We start from the raw sequence: 24622 nt of genomic DNA, 5'->3' as shown, positions 1-24622 counted from the left end.
GCATTTCTGCCTCGAGAATCTGCTGTGCGCTTACATAGTTAAGCATTTCAGACAACTCTTAGTATCTTAATCGAAAATTTATCAGATCATATCGAATTTATCCAATAACATCTGTAGTATTTTGTTTACAGATAAAATTATTATCCGTCATGTTTGATGGAAAGAAAAATTAGATTTGCAACGAATTATATGATTAAAAATAATGTTGTCGATAATTCTATCTCAGTTGAATTAATCACCGACTAAGTTAATTGAAATTTGATTTAAAATTGGCCTTTATATTTTCAGAGCTAAATAAAATATCCGTTCTATCATTACCATTATTAATGCTATTAATTATAAAAGCAGAGTTCCATACAGAATGCAAATTAAATATTTTTTGCAATTTCTTATCGATTCCGCGCACATTTTATAGAGTCGTCATTTGTGGAAATAAAAACATCAGTATTCAAATATTCAAGTCTTTAAACATCCGCTAAAGAAATTACTTAAAAACATCAATCAAATCTGGAAATTTCATTCGTTCCATTGATGCGCAGTCACTTTTTTTTTTTTTTTTTTTTTTTTTTTTTTTTTTTTTTTTTTTTAATGATCGAGGATAAATATTTGTCGTGAATGGTACGTTACATTGCGGAGTATATTTTTCCTTGTTCATTTGCTTTAGATAGGCTATCTTGAAAATATAAAAACTTATCTTTTTACTTAAAAATAAAATTTTCTGAGAGACTCGTACACGCTTGCGTATAGTATATGTACACGCGTGCGTGAATAATATTTAATATGTTATATATAAATATACATTTCTCTGATGTACTAGACTCTAGCGAAAAGTTGCTCATATTTCTTTTACATAAAAATATCTTATACAAAATATCTTTTACACTTTTGTATACGCATGCCTTTACGTAATATCTATTTGACAGATGGACTTTGATTCGATTACGTGATTCGCCTATTGCGCGAATATTTCACTACAATATTTCAGTACCATATCACGTAAATGGGTTCGTAATTTATGTGCATTATCCAAACAATAGCATTCAAAAATTTTCTTGCAATTTGCAACCAAAAATGCTCCCTTCGATTGTTTATCTTAATGCAGTTTCGGGCTTTAAATTATGCAATTAAGTGCAAATTTATTTCTCAGATATGTCGGACCTAATATCATTTGTATTTTATTATTTTATTGTAATTTATAAAATAAAATACGCGAATGCCATTAACATTATATATGAAATAACGGAAAGAAGACTCAAGAAAAAAATTAATCTTAACTATAAATTATTTTTAATATACAACCTTTTTTACTATGTATACCATACTCGCGTTTCTTGTATCACACGATAAGATTAATTATCAATATCTATATATTAAAAATTATAAAAATCTATACATATCTATATGAAAACTACAGTATTATTAAAGCTACAATCTAAGATTTACTTACTCACATTAACATTTTAAAAAAGTCGATAATATATACAATAATATTCACAGGGTAAGAAAAATGTCGTCCGACGAGAATTTTCAACGAAGGATTGAAAAGATCGTGTCGAAGATTATCGAAAATCTTGGATCAGACGTGGACAAAGCACGGTACGAGTTATCCAAAAACACGAAGTATATTACATCCGATCTGCATTACGTATGCATAAAGTTTACAAGCAAAGTGAAGGGACAAAGTGGGGAACTTTCTATAATATTGAAGAGATGCCTGCCGGAGAAAATGATTAGACAGATGATGCGCGTCGATTCTCAGTTCCATAACGAAATCTTGTTTTATCGTATGTACGCTCGACCTGACGAAAACTTTGCAAGATGCTTATACGTAGACGAACAATCGCCCGATCTGGTGATCGCGTTGGAGAACGTCAATAAAAGGGGATATCATCCTTGTCCATACACATACGATGGTCCTTTGGAGTACGTCCTAGCGGCGATCCGCGAAATGGGACGATTCCACGGCAAAGGATACGTCATGAAGGAGCAGCAACGAGAAAAGTTCTTCAACATTGTGAAGCAGCTTCAAGAACTTAGGTACGACAGTACGAGTGATGCATTCAAATTTTTTGTCAACTTAATCGCACCGCGAACGATTGAATATCTTCGCAATCAAGGCCACGATGCGATTTTTTGCGATAAAATGCAAGTTGTATTTTTGAATGCGTTCGACGTAATAATGATGAAAGCGGTGGAGCCAGTAGAACCCTTGTCCACGTTGTGTCACGGTGATTTTACATTAAGCAATATTCTATTTAAAATAGAAGACGATGGACAGCCACGAGCGATGCTGATCGACTTTGCGCATTTGAGATACTCGACTCCCGTTATCGATCTTTCCACGTTTCTCTGTCTCTGTTGTTCAAATGAAATTAGAAAAAATAAGTTTTTCGAAATCATGCAGGCTTATCATGACGCACTGAAGAAATATTTGCTGGATGCTGGCATACAGGATATTGAAAAGTACTCGTACGACGCTTTGTTGGACAATTACAAGACGGGTGGCCTGTTCGGTTTTATTATTGCATCCTTTTTTTTATCGTTTTTAATAGAAGATAGCATAGATGAAATACGAACACAAACAAATATAGATTATGCAAAAATTGTCAAGAAGAAAGGTGGAGACAAAATATCCAAAATATTAGCCGATATGTTGTTGCAAATGAAAGACTTTGGTTGTTTAAAACACTTTTTATAATCGTGTAATATTAATCCCATGTATAAATCAATACCGATAGATAATGTACAGTTTAAGCTTTGGCAAATATTCTTAAATAATCAGAAATATACAATATGTAAGTGCAGAATAATTTTTTGCCGTATAAGTTGGGTGAAAAAGTTAAATAAATTTATTATGTTTTTGTGACTTAAAAATATATTTAATTTCGTTTTTTTTTTTTTTTTATATTTGTTCCTATTCAATGATTATATATTCATTAATGTTCTTATTGTTTTTTTGCTTATATATATTTAAGTTGATTTCTTCTATTTCGTTAACTTATGATTACTCAAGAATTTTACATCTTAATGCTATTTTATGACGGAGAGTTAAAATTATGTATATATTTATTTTTCATTCGAGTAAAAATGATATTCTTGTTTCTCTCTTCTATTATTATTTATCTCAACAATAAGGCAGAAAAAAATATGTTTTAATCAATTTTTACAAATTTTTCAATGTAAATTTTATACAAAATATAGTACCAACGAAAAAAATTATTAATAAGTCTTTTTTATACAATCTATAAACTCTATACAATAATGCAAAGAATTAACTATAATTAATTTTTATACTTTAATAAAAATTTTTAATATGATTAAAAACACAAATATAGATATATATTTTAACGAATAATTAATATTGCAAGTTTTCTCTGCAAATTAAAAGATATATATATATATGTAAGAGTATAATACCAATCATACATTGATTTTAATATACAATTAAAATGTATATAATTAATTAAAGATGTAAAAAATTTAATACATGAAAATTTGCAATATTATTCGGATCACAGATAACATCTTGCGTATGATTTTCATAATGAACAAATTGTTATTAAAATGGCTAAATTATATTAATTAATTAAATGTAACACATAGAAATTGTTGCGCAACGATGTGCGTGCACAAAGCTTTTTTTCGTTCGTAATCAAGAATACGACGCGATTTTTTGTGATAAAATGGAAGCTTCACTCGCTAATACGTTTGACGCAATAATGACGAAAATAGCGGGGCCAATGGAACCTTTATCCACGCTGTGTCACGGCGATTTTACATTAGGCAATAATCTTTTTAAGATGGAAGATGATGGACAGCTACGAGCGATGCTGATCGACTTCGCGGATTTGAGATACGCAACACCCGTCGTTGATCTTTCGATATTTTTCCGCATATTTTGTTCGAATGAATCGATAAAGAATACATTTTTCGAGATCATGCGAGGCTATCATGATACACTCAAGAAATATCTGTCAGACGCTGGCGTTTGGAATGCCGACAAGTATTCGTACGACGTCTTTCTAGACGATTTCAAAAGAGGTGCTGTCTTTGGTTTCGTCGTCACATCCTTCTTCCTACTAATATTAATGGGATATAGCAAAATGAGTTTACAAAGGATAATAACCAAAGGAATCGGCAAAAGAATGAATCCGTGCAATCCGGCGGAGATAAAATGTCCAAGATTCTAACTGATATATTATTGCATCTGTAAGATCTTGGTTACTTAGAACACTTTTTATAATTGTCCCATGTTATTTCGAAATGTAATAGATAGTATCAAATCGTACAGTTTTCCTAAATCTACATCGATTAATAATTCTAAAATTTTCGAGGAAATATTTAACCGATCAATTAGCTGTCAAAAGCTAATATTATTTAAAATCTAATATTACTTATCATTTTATAGCCATTGTTTCCGATAAAATTGATAATATTAACATGTTTTTAAATATGTTCTATTGCTAATATAATATTATTACTGTATGTACAAAAAATACGTAAACTATATAAATAAATAATAATAATAATAAAAGAAAAAGATCGTCTCTTTTAATGTAATAAGTTAAGAAATATATGATAGAAATTGAAAATAAATTTTTTAAAATTCTTGAATGATGTATGTGTAAGTGAATAATAATCTTTAAAATGCGCTTTCCGCGCATTTTACTCAAGCGTTACGTATGATGGTTAAAATTCTCACGTTTCCGTTACATATAATCTCAAGTTACAAGTCAAGAAAACTATCTCGTCCTAGTCCTCCTTTTAAATTGAGTCGCTCAGTTTCCTTAGTCATTCGTTACTCCTTGCACGATTCAATATTTCATCCATTTTCTTTCAGTTTTCTTCGAATGACCATGTCTGATGGTATTGTTCGCGAAAGCATCTTTCGTGACCCCATTTCTTTTTACACCTATACAAACGTCAAAAACGGAAGAACGGAGGTGAACTCGTTTAATCCCTCGGAATAAAGAACGCATAAAAAAAGATTCTTTCATTTTCAAGTACTCGACGATATTTCTAAGTTCATTCAGAAATAGAGAAAAGCAATTTGACATAATACACATAATCTGATTTATTGAAACGAGAGAGGTAATGCTTTTTGCAATTAAATAATGATTTGACCGCCTATTATTGCTTAAATATATATATATATATATTTTTTTTTTAATTTGCTATAAAATTTATTCTATCTGTATACCAAACGCGCATAATAATATCACGGTAACGTGCTAGATAATTTTAGATAATTAAAGATACTTATCTAGAACATTATCACTAAATATGGCACGTTAGGTTAAATACTAATTCCTGATAGAGAATTTTAACGAATTCTTTACGAAGATAATTGCAAAGTTTACTTCAGAATATTTGATCGTTAAATTTTATGCGTATTTGTATATATGTGTATGCGGCAACTGTAAACTTTTCAATATTATTTTATAATACATTATTAATTATTATTCTCGTTATTTATAATAACGCAAAAATAATAATTAAATTATTTATATTATATAATTAAGTTATAAATAATTCTCTTATAACACAATTTAATGGTATTATAATACAATTATATTAATTGTCTTATTTTTCGCAAATTGTATATCGATGTAAAATATCCAATACATATTATAATTTAATTACAAATTTCGTATAGAAATACTCGTGTACTAATCCCGATTGATTATTCGTCGCAAAGGAAAAAGTTATTTAAAATTTTCGAAAAACTATCTATTTCCTATCTAAAATAAAAGTATAATATTGTATTTCTAATCAATCAAAAATGCGAAACAACGTGTTCGGTAATCAACGATTTCGTCAACCACGTTACAATTACCGATATGATCTTCCATGCTGTAATTGACTTTTTTCTTTCTCGCGCAATATTTTGATAATCGATTAATTGCGGTTATTGCCATGCCCTAGATACATGGTTATCAGGTAATAACGAGCAATGTTTCAGCGCATAATTGTACATCGTGTTGACAGACGACCTAGCTGGTAATGCAGCATCGCGATTCATTAAATCCCCCACTTCTCTGTTGCAGTCATGCATCTTTGTTACGCGAGATGGCATTAACTAAAGTCGCATTCTGCCTGGGAAACGTCATCATAAAAACGCTATCACAGTATTCGAGTCATAATCTAGACAGCAAGCTCACTCTGCGTTGCATCCTGCGTTGCTCGCTTAATATCGCATCCATAGTCGGACGCGACGATTATTGTGTACAGGTTGTAGGGAGTGTAGAGATAAAAAAAATGTCTTGTATCGAAGATTTTCAAAGATGGATGAAAGAAGTGATGCCGAAAGTTATCGAAAATCTCGGATCGAACGTCGAGGAAGCTCGGTACGAGCTATGCGAAACCGACGATATTTTTATGTCCGCGTTACATTACGTGTGCGTGAAATTTAAAAATAGAACTAAGGAAGGACAGAGCGAGGAGGTATTCATAGTATTAAAGAGACCCACGCAGATAAAAGTACACAGACAGATGGTTCTCATCGATCCTCAGTTTCACAACGAGATTTTATTCTATCGGATTTACGCCAGGCCCGACGAGAACTTTCCGAGGTGCTTTTACACCGAAGAACGGCCGCCTAACGATTCGGTGATCGCCCTGGAGAATGCCAGCAAACGAGGATATTGTCCTTGTCCATATGTATACAACGCATCTCTGGAATATATCTTAGCGGCGATGCGTGAAATAGCACGATTCCACGGTAAAGGTTACGTCATGAAGGAGCAGCAACGAGAAAAGTTCTTCGATATCGTAGCGCAACTTCAAGAAACTAGGTACAACACGCCATTGGACGACATGTCAAGATCTTATACCAACGCTATCGCGACCCGGGCAGTGGATTATCTTCGTAATCAAGAATACGACGCGGTCTTTTGCGATAAAATGGAAGCTTTACTCGCTAATGCGTTTGACAGAATAATGATGAAAATAGTGGAGCCAATGGAACCATTGTCTACGATGTGTCACGGCGATTTTACATTGAGCAATAATCTTTTTAAGATGGAAGATGACGGACAGCCACGAGCGATGCTGATCGACTTTGCGCTTTTGAGATACTCGACTCCCGTCGTCGATCTTTCCACGTTTCTCTGTCTCGGTTGCTCGAATGAACTCAGAAAGGATAAGTTTTTCGAGATCATACGAGCTTATCACGACACGCTGAAGAAGTATTTGCTGGACGCTGGCGTACAAGACATCGAGAAATATTCGTACGATGCTTTGCTGGAGGATTATAAGAAAGGCGTCCTCTTCGGTTTCGTTATCGCATCCTACTTTTTAGCGACTTTGATGGGATATCTCGATATGAAAATACATGAACATGAAGAGATGGCAAATATAGACATAATAACCGAATATATAAAGAATTGCAAGAAAGCCGGCGGAGAAAAAGTATCCAAAATATTAGCTGATATGTTATTGGAGTTTAGAGAGTTTGGTTTTTTGGAACATATCTTATAAATGTGTGTTTTTTATAATAATGTATATATTCGTATTTATTAATAGCTATGATGTATGCGAAACATTTTTAAATAATTAATTGCGCGTCATAGGAGCATACACACATAATATAAGTATAAAAAAACTATAGGTTACAAGCATATACACACACAGATGAAGACTATATTAATATTATTTTAGAAAATTATGTGCCGTAATTTAAATAATTAATAATTTAAATGAATAATTTAGATAATTTTTGGATCGCAATTATAAAAAAAATATTTGAATTTCCTTATCAATTGATCAGAAAATTTGAAATAATTATTTCTTGAGCGTAACTTTTATCAGATAGATTGTAAAATGAGTCGATTGAAAATTGTTGCTATATATATATATATATATATATATATATGCGACACTAAAAATAGGTGTGATATTGCGGGAATACTCCGGTACACATTAGGGGTGAAATTATTCTTTCGCCTGCACAAGTCCAGATCTGCCTTTCAAATAAAAAAGCGCCCCGCCTAACCGTTAGAGAATAACTTTGTCATTTCCATATATTTTTTCAAGTTAGCTGCGGCGTTTATCACAAAATTCACTTATGCCCGCGCACTATGCCAGGTTCGCGTACAATTGAATTTCCTTCAATAATAAAGTATTTCCTTAATATAAAAAAATATTCAGCGGCCGATAGAGAAACAACATGTCACAAATTACAGTATCATAAGGTAAATTTATTCGTAATAACTCGCGTAATATTGCCTCTATATACATATGTGTAAATACTCTCTCTCTCTCTCTCTCTCTCTCTCTCTCTCTCTCTCTCTCTCTCTCTCTCTATTCAGATTTAAAAAAATATGTTTTTGTTGAAACTAAAAAATATAAATGTATACACATATACATGTAATAAAGAGAAATTCATTTGTGAAGAGAAAATTCATTTTATACGTTATCAGATTTATCATGATATTTCCATGATAACATTGTAGAGAGTTGGATAATATTTTTATTACGAGAAAGAAATTCTACAAGTATGATTGTGCAAATGCGAGATTTGACGTGTCATTTATACTTTGCGCTATTACGCAATATTGCTCAATGAAATTCCAGTATTCTAGAAATGTTTCGTGAAAACTAATGTATACTAATGAAAAATGAAATAATAATCAATAATGAATAATAAATATATAATTTATCTGCTAACAATATAGGATTATTCCTAAAAATCTTTTCCGTATCAATATATGACATTAGTTTATATGTCTATTGTTCATTCATTAAAATTCATGCTTCTAGAAAAACATAAATACTGTCCAACAATAAGTAAGTAATTTAAATATAAGATTAATATACGTATATATGATCAAAAGTTTTATCCTGGTTATAAATTTACATCTTTAACGCCTTGTATTTTTTAGCACTGATAGACCGTAAAAATTGTTTATTAATCTGCTGCCGTAACCACATGATGTGACAGAATTTTATCTTTGTATTCGTACCATACGTACATTTATGGAACAAGGTTATTGGTTAAACTGGTCATAATGATTAAAGTAGTTAATCTAATCTCTGGCAATCTTGCTTGTACCAAGTACACGATGATACGACATCTAAAAGAGCTCTTATATAACACGTAGCGTACATTACACACACGTTATGTAATTCTTTAGAATGACGATTTTCCTGCAGTATAACACTACATTTGTGCAACACACGAATAATGTTACTTTGTTTATTTCAAAAGAGAATCCAATTATCATCTGAATAAATAATCATTAAATAGAAAATTATAAACGGCTATATATTGATATATCAATATTTAAAAAGCGCATTTAAAGCATCTCGTTATATGTAAAATAAATACGAGATAAATAATAAATAATAAGTAAAAAGATTGTTAATATGTTCATATTATAGAAATATTATTTTTTAAAAATTTGAAATTTTTCTCTCATGGAGTTATACTCCGCAATTGATGCAGGCATTAGTCGCGGTAAATAAACTGAGTACGATCAATCGATGTAAATTAAGAATACATCAATTTTAAAAAATGAAACAATGCCGGAACCAGATTATAAATAGATATCCGTGTAACTGATTGTCTCTCGACATTTTAACAGCTGGAAACGTTTTCGCCGATCGCTTGAAACGAACAACGCCGTTACAACAGTTCGAGAACTCGGCAATCGGCAATGTAAGCTCTCTCTCTCTCTCTCTTGTCATCTCTCTCGCATAATTGTCGAAGCGTCGCCTGGGATAAGTTTAATCGTTAAGACCAAAGAATGCGACACCGTATATATCGCCTAGCGCGAAACTTTTCGAGAGCCGGCCGAAGCGAGTTTAACAATCGTTGATGTTGAACTCACTTGCAATATCGGAGAACACAGGTAGGATATATGTATAGCACGATGAAAGATAAAGAAAGAGAGAGAAAGGAGGAAGCGAAAGAGAGAAGATGAGCAAGATAGAAAAACATAAGAAGAAACAGCAAAGGGGCTAGAGAGAATCGAGGTAAAGGGTGACAAGCGCAAGCCGGAACGAGGTTGAAGAAGACGCTGGAACAATTTAATCGAACTGCAGTTACGAGTTGTGCCTCCCCCGAGTTTCTTGATAGTCTTCTATCGGTGTAGCTCGAAAGTATTGCCACACTGTAACGATTTCGAAGAAAGTGATTTCCGTAAACAGTCGTTTGTCACCTACCCTTGTTATCGTCCCTTCTTGAGATAAATTAGAAAATACTATTCCGTTCTTAACGATTGGCTAATATCTAATCGTAAATAATTGGCGAAGCATCAGAGCAATAGTGACATATTATTATAATCGTATCGAGAAAGAAAATCTTATTAAAAAAATTTTTATCCGTCCATCTCCTTTCTCCCCGAAACTTTAAATAATCGATAAACCTAACTAATCAAAACACTATTTGTACAAATTGATATTATTATTCTGCATCAATACAAAACGATTCCAAAAAAGAAAAAAAAATTAATATTTTGAGGACGCTAATGAATTTTTTGACGTACATAACCGGAAATATAAATAAGAAAATTTAATAAATACTACGCTTATACATCTCCCAAAACATGTGTATTAAGAATCTAATTTGATTCCCTATCAAGTTGTAAATGTTCCAGACATTTGTTTGTGACGTTTATTAGCCTTAAGTACGCGATGCTTCGAGAAGCACCATCGCTATCCAAATATCGCTTGAATAATTAGACAAATAAAATAAATAGATGTAGGCATTTATTTAGGGCTTTGATAAATTATTTGACGTACAAATATTCTCGGCAAATACATCTACACGAGAACGATGGAAATTACTCGATTTGTTCCGATAATCAAGCGAGTAGTCGAGCAGGATGAATAAATCCACGCTACCGCCAGCGTCCCGAAAGGAGTTTATCCCGCGGGAATACCGTGCTGGTTTACCGTTGGTTCGCGTACATTTGTCTCGCGAAAGAGGTGCCATAGCTCTCTCTCTACCTACCATAATCTAATCGTCCATCGAACTATTTCAATCATTCGAAATATTGCGCTATGATTTCTACGAAATCTTTTCCTCGCGCTTCTTTCGTACGATCGATTTTTATCAACGTCAAATTCTTCGAGAGCACGCGACTGATATTCCCGAAAAATGTGAGTCTCGCGAAGAGACGTTTGTCCGTAATAAACCGAGTCTTTATAAATAATCTTGGCGAGACGTCATAAATATGATGATCTGGACATCGCGTTTGTTCGCGGACATTGCCGTTCTCACTTTCGGCTGCGCCCACTCGATATTTCGATATCATACGAGCGATACAAGATACACGCGAAAGAAAAGAAGGGAAAGGAGAGAAGAGATACTAAGGAGGCAGGAAAAGGCGGACAAAGTACAGATAGGATCTGAACGAAGGATCGAACGGCGTCCGGGAGGATATGGGAACCGCGCGGGCGAGAAGTATGCAAATGCGAGAGTACATTTATCTCGGCACCACGCCCATGTATTTCCTGGGAGCTTCCGGACGCATTGTCGGGAGCGAATCGAATACCCGCGCCTCCCCCCGCCCGCAATCCTACGACATACACACACACACACACACGCGCATATACACACCCATACATACATAAATACTATACGCACATATACGTATATTGGTGATCTATATGCGTGTGTGCCACCGGTCCGATACTCCGGAGATTTACGAGCAAACTAGCCCGGTCCCCAGGGCTAATAGACCGGCAAGTTATGGGCCAATTCAATTTAATTTCGAAAATAAACAACCACCATTGGCGACGTCGGTCAATTTATTCCGAGGTCTCGCGATGCGGCCGTACTCGGACACGGGGCTGTGGGCCTCTCATGTATAGCCGGGAAACTTTCTCGGTCACCCACTTCATCATACAACGAACGCTAAGTTCACTGAGAACTCTCATAAGCCGGATACGTAAAGTTCCATTCAGATTCGCGCCGCGATAATCATGGACTTTCGTTTAACTGAAGCATTGTTCAACTGAAACAGCTGTTGTAAGTGTCGTTCAATGAATTTATATTGCGATACGTCAAACTGACATTTGTAAAACTAAGATAAAAAGTAAGCTTTAATTAAAAATGTAGTATGCAAGATTATCTACGTACAGATAAAAATATTTCGCGTTCAATAATAATAAAATTTTACTCTAATCTAGAATAATTTCTCACACACAAGTCGTATTTCGTAAAAAAAAAAAAAAATATATAACTAAAATACTACAGATTATTATCTGTCAAATTTAATTTTTAAATCTCGAACGCGTCCGCGTAATAAAATATCTGCGTATATTATTGTATAATAATACACACTGACATTTTGTTACGTATACCATACACATATATCGGGTATCGGACGCAATCAGATAGAATGTGATTTTTCCAAATCAAATCAGTTATTTTGCGATGTCAATTCTTGCATCACCAATAAATTCTCTGTCACAATAATCACACATGCTGTGATAACATAATATAAATATATTTCATTAAATAATTCTATCATTAAAAAATAAATACTCCATAATTGAGTGGTTCGTGAAAGAAGTTGAGGATGTATTTCGAAAATGTAGTGAAACATAACCAAAAATTATAAATAAATAAGATGTATTTAATGATTTATCGAATAATTCGCCTTTTCTTACATTTTTATTGGAATCCTTTTTTTACAACGAATATTGTAAGATAGATTTATTGCAACGACAATTTAATACAAGTCACTGTCACTTCGGTTACCGAATGATTTAGTCAGTTGGATGAGGCGAATGTTCTGCCGCGACTGTCAAATTACGATGCAAATTGTTCGGGCTTCGAGCGGCATTTTCACGCGAGTTTGCACCGCCGTGCAACTTTCTCGCGATTAAAATTGGAAAACTGCATCGTGAATTATACGTTAATTGCGCGTGACTCGCGATAAAGCACAGCTCGCGTGCTGACGTGGTTCGCAAAATTGCGCAAAATTTGACGCGATAGCACGTGGTAATATCGAGGAACGTTACCCGACACAGTAACGCGGAGAACAAGCTCGCGTCAATATCATCCGCGTATTATCACGGAGGAAAGAAGATAAAGGGCGCTCTTTTTCAGTTTGTTCGATTAATGACAATTTTCTCATTATATCGGCGCAAAATGTTGGCGTTCGATCGAGAGTGTCGGACGGATCGCGCTTCATGTATACATACACAAGCTTGAATTTCTTTTTTCCATCACTTTGGGCCGCAAACAGCGACGCCGGTCCATTATTGGATGCCGATATTCATCGTGCCTGACCTGTCGATAAATTCACAGGGCGCGTCCACTATCTTGGCTAACAGCACCAGGTACCATATTCTACCACGTAATCGCGCAGTTACAGCGACCGTGTTGATCGTCACACGTATAATTGGGTCTCTAAGACTATGTACGGGATACATAGTTTCGTCCGATTTCGTATCCACTGACATCGTAAATACGCCGTATCCGCGCAAATACGGATTGACAATGTCGTAACGCGTGATTGTTGTCGAAAATATACGGCAACGTGATGACAGACCGCCGATCTATACTTTGTTGCATAAATTTTTCGCGATATTATAGAAAATTATCTCCAACATATACGTATAAAAAATAAAATAATTGCAAAATTAATTTACTTAAACTGTAACTATTCGCAATATATCCTGTTTGGCGTGGCTTGACCGGATATAGATAAGAAAATGTGAATAGATATCATATCGCAAGAGATGAGAGAGGTATCGCGAGAGGTAAAGCGAAAATTCACATTCTCGGGATCAAATATCGGACTGCATTTTCCTCGCGTTTTATGCAGATGACAAAGGGCAAGCAGAACGGGATTTCTTCTACGAAATCGAGGAACGATGGACGAATCGAATGAGGTGTCCGTGCGATGAAAATTCGTCGTTAAAGAGAAGGTAAAACGCAATCGAGAGCAACTTTTCTGTGAACCGATAGTTCGGTAACTTAATCTCAGATTCAAATGAAAGCATCGTCGGTTATCGATCGCGGCTCGTCAGGACTAGTTATGTGATAAATTCATGCTCCTCTGTATGTGTGTACCGCGGAAGAAATCATCTTAATGTTTGTGCCGAAAGATTTATTACACGAAAGCATGATATTCAAAACGAACAGCGTTCTAACGAGAGATTTTCCGCGATGCTATGATCTACTTTTCAAAAAGCTTATACAACTCATTTTTGTCTAAGTGCTTCTCCTCGATTAAATGGATGCAAAATTAATTCAAATGATTTGCTAAATCAAAGATTTGCATTGTTCTCGGATTCATTTAATGGCCACGCGAACGAAGACGTTCGATGAAAAATGTGATTGGAAGGAAAAGAAGCCTGTGTATAGTCAAATTGTCTTATATCCGATTACAACCCTTTGGATGTAAGCAGGGACGCTAAGCAAGACACAAATTACGACTTCGTATCTATTATCTATAATTATTGCTCATTAGGTAAAGATAGGAGAAATTAGACACTTGCAATGAATATCTTCCAACTATACCATAACCATAAATATAGAAGAATAAAGATATAAAATTTTTAAACTAACATATCAGATAAAGATAATCTTGCATTATTCATTTGTCATAAAACATGCTATAAATTTATACGATTGTGTAATATTATATTATATTATATGTATAACTTGCACCCATATAAATTTCACAATTCGATATTTGCTTTGCGTTATACAGAGAATTATCGATTAGCGCATAATAAAAATCAACGATCTTTATTTACTCTCTCGATAGACATACTATAGTATATTTATTTTCAATTGAATTATTAAATGTATTCCCAGCCTCGCTCTATGATCGGAATAAAATAAAATAAAAAACTACGTGTATACTCACAATCAATTTTTTATTAATATTATCCCGTATTATCTTATTATATATCGAATATCGCGCATAATACACGATATTATCCAACGATACGGCCGACAATTTTCAGCCCCACCGGGGAAACGCGTTGTATTAATGTAATCTAAATAATGAATGCGAGAATAGAAGCGAGGTGCGCGTCGCGAAATCTATACAAAATTATTTTCTCGATATTCAATTGCGTATTCGACGAGAGAGATTTGTCTTGCCGGGTAAAATCTTATTTGGAAAAAAAAAAAAACTTAATTTATATATGGCTTATATATGCGACAAGATAATTGACATTGAACATTGAAAAATCATGGCAAAAATGATTGCGGCCGAATTATATTCTCGTTGAAAACAGACTACTCGCTGGCATAATCTGAAAAGTTCATTACGCGAATCACGTGCGTGAAATTTCCCGAAAACCGTCATATCGCATCGTAGCGGAAAATTTGATTTCGCTAATGGGATCTTTCATCTCTCCCCCCCCCCCCACCCGGCGCGCGTTACATCCCGCAGAAAATACTTGGCGGTAAAACCGCGGAGTTTCGAACAATCTCGATATTAATTCTACCTTTTGGTTACCGTGCACAACTCTCTTTCTCTCTCTCTCTCTCTCTCTCTCTCTCTCTCTCTCTCTCTCTCTCTCTTTATCACCGTTCGTAGAAATATTTTCTATAAAACGTGCTCCGCGCGCACAATGGCGACTATGCTGTGGAAGTGAAAATACTTTGTCTTGTTTTCAAATGGACTTAATATTTATCACAGCAAATGCTTAAAAGACTGTTGCCGACAGGTCGCATAATTTAAGCGCGTTCCGTACACTCATACGCTATTTTCGTCCAAATATGTCGTGCGTAAGTCTCACATCGAAGGCAGTGCTCCGAACAAAATCGATATTTTTTGCGAATGCTGGAAATGCATATTCGGGCGAGTATCGATCGTTTGAGATCGCGACCAGGTCTTTATTCCCTTCTCGATATAAAAGAAATATCACGCAGAAATTGTATTATTTGGTTGCATTACGCATCTGTTATTTATACAAGAAATAGAAGAAAAGGAGAGAATATGAAATAAAAAAATTATAAATAAAAATGATACAAGATGTAATTATTATTTATTCGCAAAATATAAGAATTTCCTTCTCTGTACATTTTTCATTCTTGTTATTGTTTTCGCTCCTTATTTTATTTTATTTTATTTTTTTTATTTCCTGATATAATATGGATTCTCTCTTTTAAAATAAAAAAAGCTTATTTTTTAATTGCTATTCAAAATATTACTTTTATTATATAGCCTTTTGCAAGCATTCAATCCAGTTACCGATTTTATAGTGAATATTGCTGCATATATCATGAATGATTTTACCATTATTCGCGTACTGATATTTTTCTGCAATTTTTATATTATAATATAGACGCAAACACTTTTTTTCCCCGTTGCTGCAAGAATACCGGATCGTTGATGTGGAAAAATAACATTGCGCGCGATGCACGCTACAGAACATAGTGTAATCACGCTTATTGTTAAAACAGACCGATTTATTTTTCCATGTATGTCGCGTGTATTTTTCTATCTAGCAAAAAATGCTCACGAATCTTATTAATAAAACAAATGTTGTCTCTCATGTCGCCTGTACGTATCTATCAGACGAAGAATCAATTTCTGCGAGTACATCGTAAAAATTAAATTATGTAATATGTTTTCATGACGATCCGTCTCGTAATACATTACGCGTCTGATTAAGAACGTGGTGTTGTAAAATCGATATATCAGCGAGAACTAATCGCGTGAAATCTATAGAGATAAATTAATTTCGTTAAAGATTTCGTGATTTGAATGTCGCGTGATATGGGAATATTCCTATTAAGAAATACGAATACTCTTACTACATTATTCCTGATGCTTTCTCGTTTACCGTACTCGATATCTGATTTGCCTAAAGCTCTTAAAAACGAAGAATCGCGGCTCTTTGTTTTTGTCGGCGTGTTTTCGCAAACGTCGACTATGTCGGAACTCGCGTGCTTCGTGTGGCGCGTTTAAACGGCTTTTTAACAATCGTCGCGTGTACACTTCTGCGCTTGTGTAAGGGATGGGGGTGGCGGTGCCCGCGCAAAAAAATATTAGTCTGGACTGGGATCGAATAGGATGGAGAGATCAAGTCGCGTATAGAACCGCACGACATTATATGAATCATGCGTATGTGTGTGTTAATCGCAGTTCCCTTTGCGTGTATCGATAAATCTTTTTTGAATTCTAAACGAATAAAAATATAAAACCAATAGAAAATAGTTTAAAAGTTTACGAAATCTTATTCTATTTCTCTTTAGACATTTTATATTTTGCTTTAATAAAAATGTAATTTAAAAGTTAAGTTTAAAATAGCCCCGTGATTCGTGGATAATATAGGGGGGGGGGGGGAATATCAAAGCCATCGTCCGGCGACATATCTCGAATTTATAATAGTGAGCTAATCGCATGCCCTAGCTCCGAGCTGTAAAATGTCAGTGTAATCCTGTCACGTAAATACGTGGCGATAAAATTATAGTATATGTATAATTATGCGAAAGGACTGTGGGAGAGAAAATGAAATAAACGACAGAAACAGTTTTAGCATAATAAATATGAAAAAAGATTGATCCTTGATTTAACTGTCTAAATCTATATAAAATTATTAAATATAACGTATCGTGTAGAGAGAGAAAGAAGAGCTTTAAAATATCTCCTTTGTATTAGAGTAGCTCAGTTTGACGCATAAAGCTTGCAATATAAATCTTACAATAGGCTATTAATGCATTTGCACGACTATCTTAATGCAACAAAACTCCCTGTCGCAGCTCGTCTATATGCTAAAGAAATCACGAGAAAGAGACAGAGAGTGACGTATTAAATTTATAAAAATCCCATCAATAATGCTTTGGAGAAAAACTCGTTATTATATTCATTATCGATACGAGTTTTCGCTGCCGTGCAAAAATTACGTTCTTGTATAAGGTCAGGAAGAGGAAGGAATGGAAGGAGCTTGAACAGAGAGAGATTCAAGAGCAGGAATATTAATGCACTTACACATTGTTTGAACACGAGCACAAAGAGGACATCGGCGCGATAAGCGACGGATCGATACCGTCGGGAACAAATCATTCGTATGATAAAATATTAAATTATAGCCGCACGGTAATATTTCATAACGCGGTATCTACCTTCCCGCAATCATTATCGTAAATCGCGCGAATATTTTCGAATACAATTAAACGCCGCTCCATAAAAATCAGGAAAATCGCGCGCGTACAAAAATAGATCCTTGTTCGTGAAAAATAATATCGGCGTCGGACTGTTGGGGGGTGGGAGGAGGAGCGGGGAAAAACATCGCGTGATAATATTCCACTCGTGATTATGCGACATTTTCCTTCCTATATAAGAGACCGTTTTCGCATTCCCGACCGACGGCGCCGGTATAATTCCCCGTATTCGTATGTTTATATATCGGAATGGAAAAAGAAAGAAAGAAAAAGAAAAAGAAAAAGAAAAAAAAGAGAGAGAGAGAGAGAGAGAGAGAGAAACGCAAACGAGCATCAAAAGTGCATAATTTCGGCTTAACACGGACGCCATTTGAAAGTGCACTCTTGGCCTCGCTCCGTTATTGGCGATAAACCTCAACCTGTTCTTTGCGTGTGAACACGATGCGCATGCGGCCTCACCTCACCCTCATCACGGCTGTGCAATTCATGCCGCATCGAACGGAGGTGCATTTAACCTGGTGTGCGCGAGCTCGCGAGCCATTGAGATAAAACGCGCAGTAAATAAACGGGACCGCCCGCGCCTATTACAATTTACGAGACAAGAAATATCGAATCGGCGGGGCGCGGCGGCGGCGGAAAAGCCGATCGGATAAATCGCGCGAATACATGCACGCACGCGTGTACGTATGTTTATATTATACATATGTATGTAAATAACGCGTGTATGTAAATAAGCCATAGCGGCAAGATGATGCGCGATCATATGGCGGAGATATTCGATCAGAGAAATGCCGGCTTTAGCGAATCGCAAAGAGAATTACCTGTATCTATCTCTCTCTTTCTTTCTATTTTTTTCTCGCCTTTAGTAACATTTTTTTAGTAACGTATTCGCTTTTGTCATCGCGTAAATTTTAATTCAAGATCGAGTATCACATCCTTGAAATATCTTTACAATGCACGTGAATAATGTGAAATAATAATATGATGCCGTCGAGTCAAGTATCATTATTGTATCGATTACGTTATCTTGTTTCAAATTAGAATAAACATCATTTGTCGTGGTGCTGTTAAAAAAACATTTATCGACTAGTTTACCAAGTTCCGTCCTTGTTAAATTAATCGAGTATATACGATATGAAAAAAAAAGGAAGAGAGACAATACACGATTTATCTATCGTAGCAGAATAACTTTCGCAAAGATCTGGTAATCGTCCCTTCAATCGTTCTCCCAAATCGTTGAAAAAGTTCCGCGACCCAAATAACGACAGCCGGATATCTCGCATGGCGGAGCGAGCTAGAAATCGGGGATTAAAGAGTTCTGTGTCGTGCCGCAGAACGAGGTGTCAGATCGTAGACGACGAAGTGGGAAATCGTCGAAGTTTCCAGGTCGATAGGAGGTACAAGAGGGATGAACCTCGAGAAGCCGGCCAGGAAACGCAAAGAGTGGAAAGAAGAGGTTGGGGAAGAGACGCGGACGCAAAAAGGAAACCAGAGATCGGAAGGAAAAGGTGGCAAAGAGTTTCCCTCCTCACTTCCCCCCCCCCCTCTCTCTCTCTCTCTTTCTCGAGGGCGGAAGAACAATTGAATCAGTGAAATCAAAGTACTAGGAAAAAAAGACAAGGAAAGACAAAGAGAAAGGAAGAGGCGCATATCTGACGGCAATCACGACCCGCGATCGAATTTAAATGTCACCACCGGTGGCTGTGTAAGTCGGCGTGTTCGGTCATTGAAAACCGGAAGGAGGGTATGGGAAGTTTAACGGCGTATGCACGACACGGCATGCTGCATCTCCGGAGCCTGGTGCATCGCCATCTCCGGAAGTGCATTTCCGCTCGGGCTCGCCTGACTAGTCCGTTCGGCGACCAACGCGCCAACACCATCAAGATTTGATTTACAATTCGAATACGGAGAGTTTTCAATCTTATCGAAATGTGCATGTATATAATATTCGTAATCGGGGAATTAAAAAACGCGCACGTTTTTTCCTTAAACAATTACGAATCAAACATTAGTCGGCACGCAAATTTCGTCACATTTGGATTAAATTCGACCGTAACGTAGTATTCGATATCAAAATCCTGCTCGAAAAATTGTGATTCGTGCCTCTACACAATTTGCATTTCATCGGTCAGTTCGGACGAAATGTCATAAACGTAAATTCCTCTTTCTCTCTTTCTCACGCACGCATCAGATCTCGTATTTACATTTCGAATATAATATACGAATCGTAAAATACGATATCGCGCGAAATATAGCTTTTTCTTTTAATACACGAGATAATCATAAAGATATCACGTGTATACCCGCGGCCACGTAGCAATTACGCTAAAATAAAACGGTCGCTCGGTTACGTACGACTAGTAAAAATCTCCGAGGGTCGTTCAACGCGCCATGTGTAACGATCCACAAACTGTAACCATAATCGTAAGAATTCCGAGAGTCAGTCGCGCAACTTAACGAGCGAGACTTCCGGTCTCTTTCATTCTCTCGAAATATTCGGACAGTTTTCGCGTCGTTGCGAAGAATTTTCGTTTCTAGCTAAAATGATCCGTTTATTTCCACAGGATATGCAGTAGCTCACCGAGATCGTCGATTCGGCCATCCGAATTATGGCACATATACGAAAGAGAGAAAGAGAGAGAGAGAGAGAGAGAGAGAGAGAGAGAGAGAGAAAGAGAGCTAAATGTGACTCTAATATTTACCGGATATCCTGGACGAAGCTAATCTTTCGATGCGAAATTATACGTCGTCGTTGCAGCGTGTAATCGAACGAGCGAGACTCGATTATATTCGATCGCGTGGGCCATCGATCTGCGCGATCGACCGGGCACAAATTTAATCTTTTAATACGAGAAAAAAATCAAAAGAAAGAGAACGAATGTATGCACCAGCTCTTTCCTCGCTTCCGTCGTCGTATTCCGAAGCTTTTTCTCGAAAAACGGTAGTCAGTAGCGTCAACGATTTTCCATCGGACTCACTTTTAACGGAATTGGATGGCCCCCGGATTCGGATTTTACGACGCATAGCTATGTCTCCCTCGCATACGATCGTTCGAGGGAGACGCCCGGGAAAAATAACGAAAAATAAGAGGAAATATATCAGCCAAGTCATTTTGCTCGCGCGCGCATATTTTGAGCCAACGTGTTGTCTTCCTTCCGATAGACGTACGAGACGTTTATACCTTATCTGAGTGCATTTAAGACTAGCACGATTTAGCTATCTCATACCGACATCTTATATCCGGTACGGTAAGCAAAATTGTAAATATGTCGAGGCTTTGCGGACGACACGAGAAAAATGCGCGAAATAAATTCGCGACAGTTACAGTTCTTCAAAAAAATAATATTCTGCCCTCTAGCTGTGCATTTCGAGTGCATCAATCAATCGATGAAGGCGTAAAAATCGTCATAATCAATCATCTTAATGACGTTAATACGAAGCTGTACAGAAAGATTGGTAGAGAAAACAATTTATTACGGAACCTTAAGTTGGCGCGCGATATTTTCTTATCACAGTGCACAAGTTGCACATGTGCGTTACAATTTTTTTTATTCGTTATCTTATCAAAGACAAATAGAGTGATAGAAAAAAGATCCTCGGAATAGAGGAAAGGAGAGTAAGAGCTATCGCTCTTAAGATTTGTAAATTTTTTTTAACTTCTCTGATAATCCTCCAAAACTATTTTTTTAAATTTCTTTTATTAATTAAACACATTCTTTTTTTAATTTTAAATTTTGAAAATTTATCCCGCAGTCATTGTATTTATTTATCAGATCATTTATATTACTATATCAAAAGCCTCTCTAATAAATTGGACGTCAGTTTGTTATCTTAGCTTAGAAAAATTAGCAATTTGTCATCTTACCCGCTTTTTCCTTATACATGGATAACCGATGATAAAGGGAACACGATTTCGTGTCGTCGAGTTTTGTTTCATCCGTTTCCCGCTATTTGAATCACAAAAGTAATCCAGTTACGGAGCTAAAAGGTATATGCAACGTCGAATCAAGCGCAACGCAGAACCCAGATGCGACAGGACTTTCCCGTAATAATTTTTACGTGCGCGAATAACGTCGCGCGGTGTACGCAGATTTCTCCTCGAAAAATGGTCCAGGCGTTTCTAAAAAAATAGTGACAAAAAGACGGCATTTTTTTATCCGTATCAGTGTTTTCTCTCTGCGTGTAACATTTGTCGGACGTCACATCGCGCGCGCAATTTCCGCGGGGCGATTGCTCGAAATTTTTCTCTCCTGTCGGATAGTGGAAGGAGCGCTTAATACGTAACGCAAATCATAACAGGAAGCGAGCGCGGATTCCGAGGGCGCCCAGTAACACTGCATCGTGGAAGGATATCAAGCACGGTATTTCGGTCAGCTATATACGGTAGGTAGCGTGCAAACGGCCCGCAATTACTCCGCTTTCTAATTTGGTTCTGGCGTCCGATCTAACGATCAAATCACGCGACCTCGAGCGAGGGACTGAGATTAAGCCAAAACGTGCCGTAACGTAAAGCCGTTCTTTCGCTTCTCCGTCCATTCGCAATATGATACTCGCGTTCTCCTTTTGCAAAGTTACGAGCGAGAATCTCTCCTATCGCAAATGTAACGATAAACGTATCGAAGTTTCAAGATGAAGAAACTTTATTTCATTTCGATCCTTATCTCTTTCTATGAAGCCCCACCCACACACACACACACAGGATTTATATTTTATTTCTATTTTTTTTTCTTTCAAATTTTACATAAGAGTCTTAAGATATTTAATAAAATTTAATTTAGATTCATTAAAATTTGCCACGCGCGCGCGATAGTTCATTCTATATTCTACTTCTGTCCCTTTGTAAATTATAGGAAAAAATTAGGGGTTCGAGGGATATATAATTTCGCTAAGCAACATCTGCAGTCTCTCGAAAGTTTGGCTAGTTGGATCTATTGAGAGAACACGGTCGACCATCTAATTCTGACCTATTTAATTCGCCGGGTAATCGACCGTCGCGGCTCCTCTAATCTCTGCTAAAGAATTCGCGAGTAACTTTCGCGAGATCTGTCGCGTCGCTTTGTACTTTGTCGTTCGGTAAAACTACGGCCAAACTCCATCATCGGCAAATCATTGCTTTCGGTGCGGACGGACGATCTGGTGCCTCCGATCGTGATCCCGCGCGTGGACATTCAAGTTTTACGGAGCGTGAACGAAATATGTGGAGGATGACGAGGAGGTTGAGTGAAAAGAACTTGAGAGTTTCGTCGTCGGCGATATTATAGATCCTTTTCGAAGAATGCGAGACTACTGTTGACGGTGATGAATGAAGTTTGCTCTCTCTTCTAAGAAACGAAGGAAAATTTCCATTTCATGAATGCGGGAAAGCGGTCGAGATTATTAACAAGATAAAAAAAAAAGAGAGAGACGTTATCACAGCGAACAGTGCTAGTTTCAACCAATGAGAGAAATCATCGAATCGTGCGGTGGATGTTGCAAGGTTTGTCCTCGAGTTTATATGCTGTTTTCTCGATTATACCCCTTTCATCGGATTATTCGTATCTCCATAATTATTATAATGATTTGTCCACACTATTAAATTGCAATTGCAACGGATGCTGCATTTCATACACCGCGGAATTCCAAGAGTAGATACACGTTATTATGAGATACTTAATGCTAAATATATTAATTAAAGGGTCAGAACTATGGAAACATTTTTCTGTATTATCTTATCCTATGAAAGATAATATCACACTCAGACTATATAATTTGATTGACGCAATTTAAAAATTCATGCAAATATGGATTAAAGAAATATAATTAAAAAAGTTTGCTGCACGTTCTATCATGGAGAAAAATTTAGCATATTAGTGAATTTAAAAATTCCAAAAATTCTCTGTTGACAGTTTCAACAACTTTAATGGAATTAAGAAATCGATTTATACGTCTGCAAACAAAGAATCTTTCTAACCGGAATCTCCGCCAAAATCGAGCGCATTTAATACATAAAAATATATCATGTCCACTAACGTCGGAATATTTTAATGTAACATTTTTTACTATTTATTCGCGTTTATAATCGCGAGATTGTATGAAATTATCTCATCTCAACCGTCAGTCTTTTTTTACAATAGAAACAATCCACCGATACTTGCCATTTCTTTTTCTCATCACACGCGTACGAACACGTGACAAACAGTTGCCGCGTAAAAAATTTCGCTACGGGAATTATTGTCGACGCGCGGCAAAGGATAACTAAAAGTCCTATATTCGTTACTATCGCGAAAACAACGCAAAGCATCGTTAATATTGTATAAAACAAAAGCAACATCGTCGACCGATGTTGGGAGACCGGGGTCCCCAGCATCACCGAGAGTTGTAACGATTTCCGCCGAAAATTCACATCCTAAAAATGCGTCGTGACATCCATAAAATCCCGCGAGTCGTGAAAATTCCGACGACGATGTACAGCCGACGTATGTATATACAAATACGAGCTTGGTATACCGAATTCCAAGTGAAAGCACTGAAAGATATTTATTCATAGCCCCGCATCTA

At 36.1% G+C, this 24622-nt stretch overlaps 3 protein-coding genes across 9 annotated transcripts in view; 2 read left to right on the top strand and 1 right to left on the bottom strand.

Moving 5' to 3' along the window:
- LOC138934452 (uncharacterized) overlaps positions 1 to 2759 on the top strand; it is a 159732-nt gene extending 156973 nt beyond the window's left edge. For all 3 annotated transcript variants that reach the window (XM_070298194.1, XM_070298195.1, XM_070298196.1), the window contains one exon: positions 1498 to 2759. In XM_070298194.1, the coding sequence (XP_070154295.1) occupies positions 1498 to 2698 (1201 nt within the window). In that variant the 3' untranslated portion in view covers positions 2699 to 2759. The remainder of the gene's footprint in view (positions 1 to 1497) is intronic.
- Positions 1 to 24622, bottom strand: part of LOC138934453 (neurotrimin) — a 315283-nt gene that overhangs the window by 152751 nt on the left and 137910 nt on the right. The gene's annotated exons all lie outside the window — the stretch shown is intronic.
- Positions 6111 to 8651, top strand: LOC138934782 (uncharacterized). The gene has a single exon (XM_070298866.1). The coding sequence runs from the start codon at positions 6259 to 6261 to the stop codon at positions 7477 to 7479; it is 1221 nt and encodes a 406-aa protein (XP_070154967.1). The 5' UTR covers positions 6111 to 6258; the 3' UTR covers positions 7480 to 8651.

This window comes from Polyergus mexicanus, unplaced genomic scaffold (genome assembly GCF_030449975.1).
Source record: "Polyergus mexicanus isolate NDT 795.1 unplaced genomic scaffold, iyPolMexi1.0 SCAF_7, whole genome shotgun sequence".
In the NCBI taxonomy this organism is placed as follows: Eukaryota; Metazoa; Arthropoda; class Insecta; order Hymenoptera; family Formicidae; genus Polyergus; species Polyergus mexicanus.
The sequence above is the reverse complement of the archived record's forward strand: the minus strand, read 5'-3'. Positions and strand labels throughout refer to the sequence as shown.

Coding starts and splice junctions, on each gene's coding strand:
- LOC138934782 (XM_070298866.1), top strand. CDS start 6,259: ATGTCTTGTATCGAAGATTTTCAAAGATGGATGAAAGAAGTGATGCCG.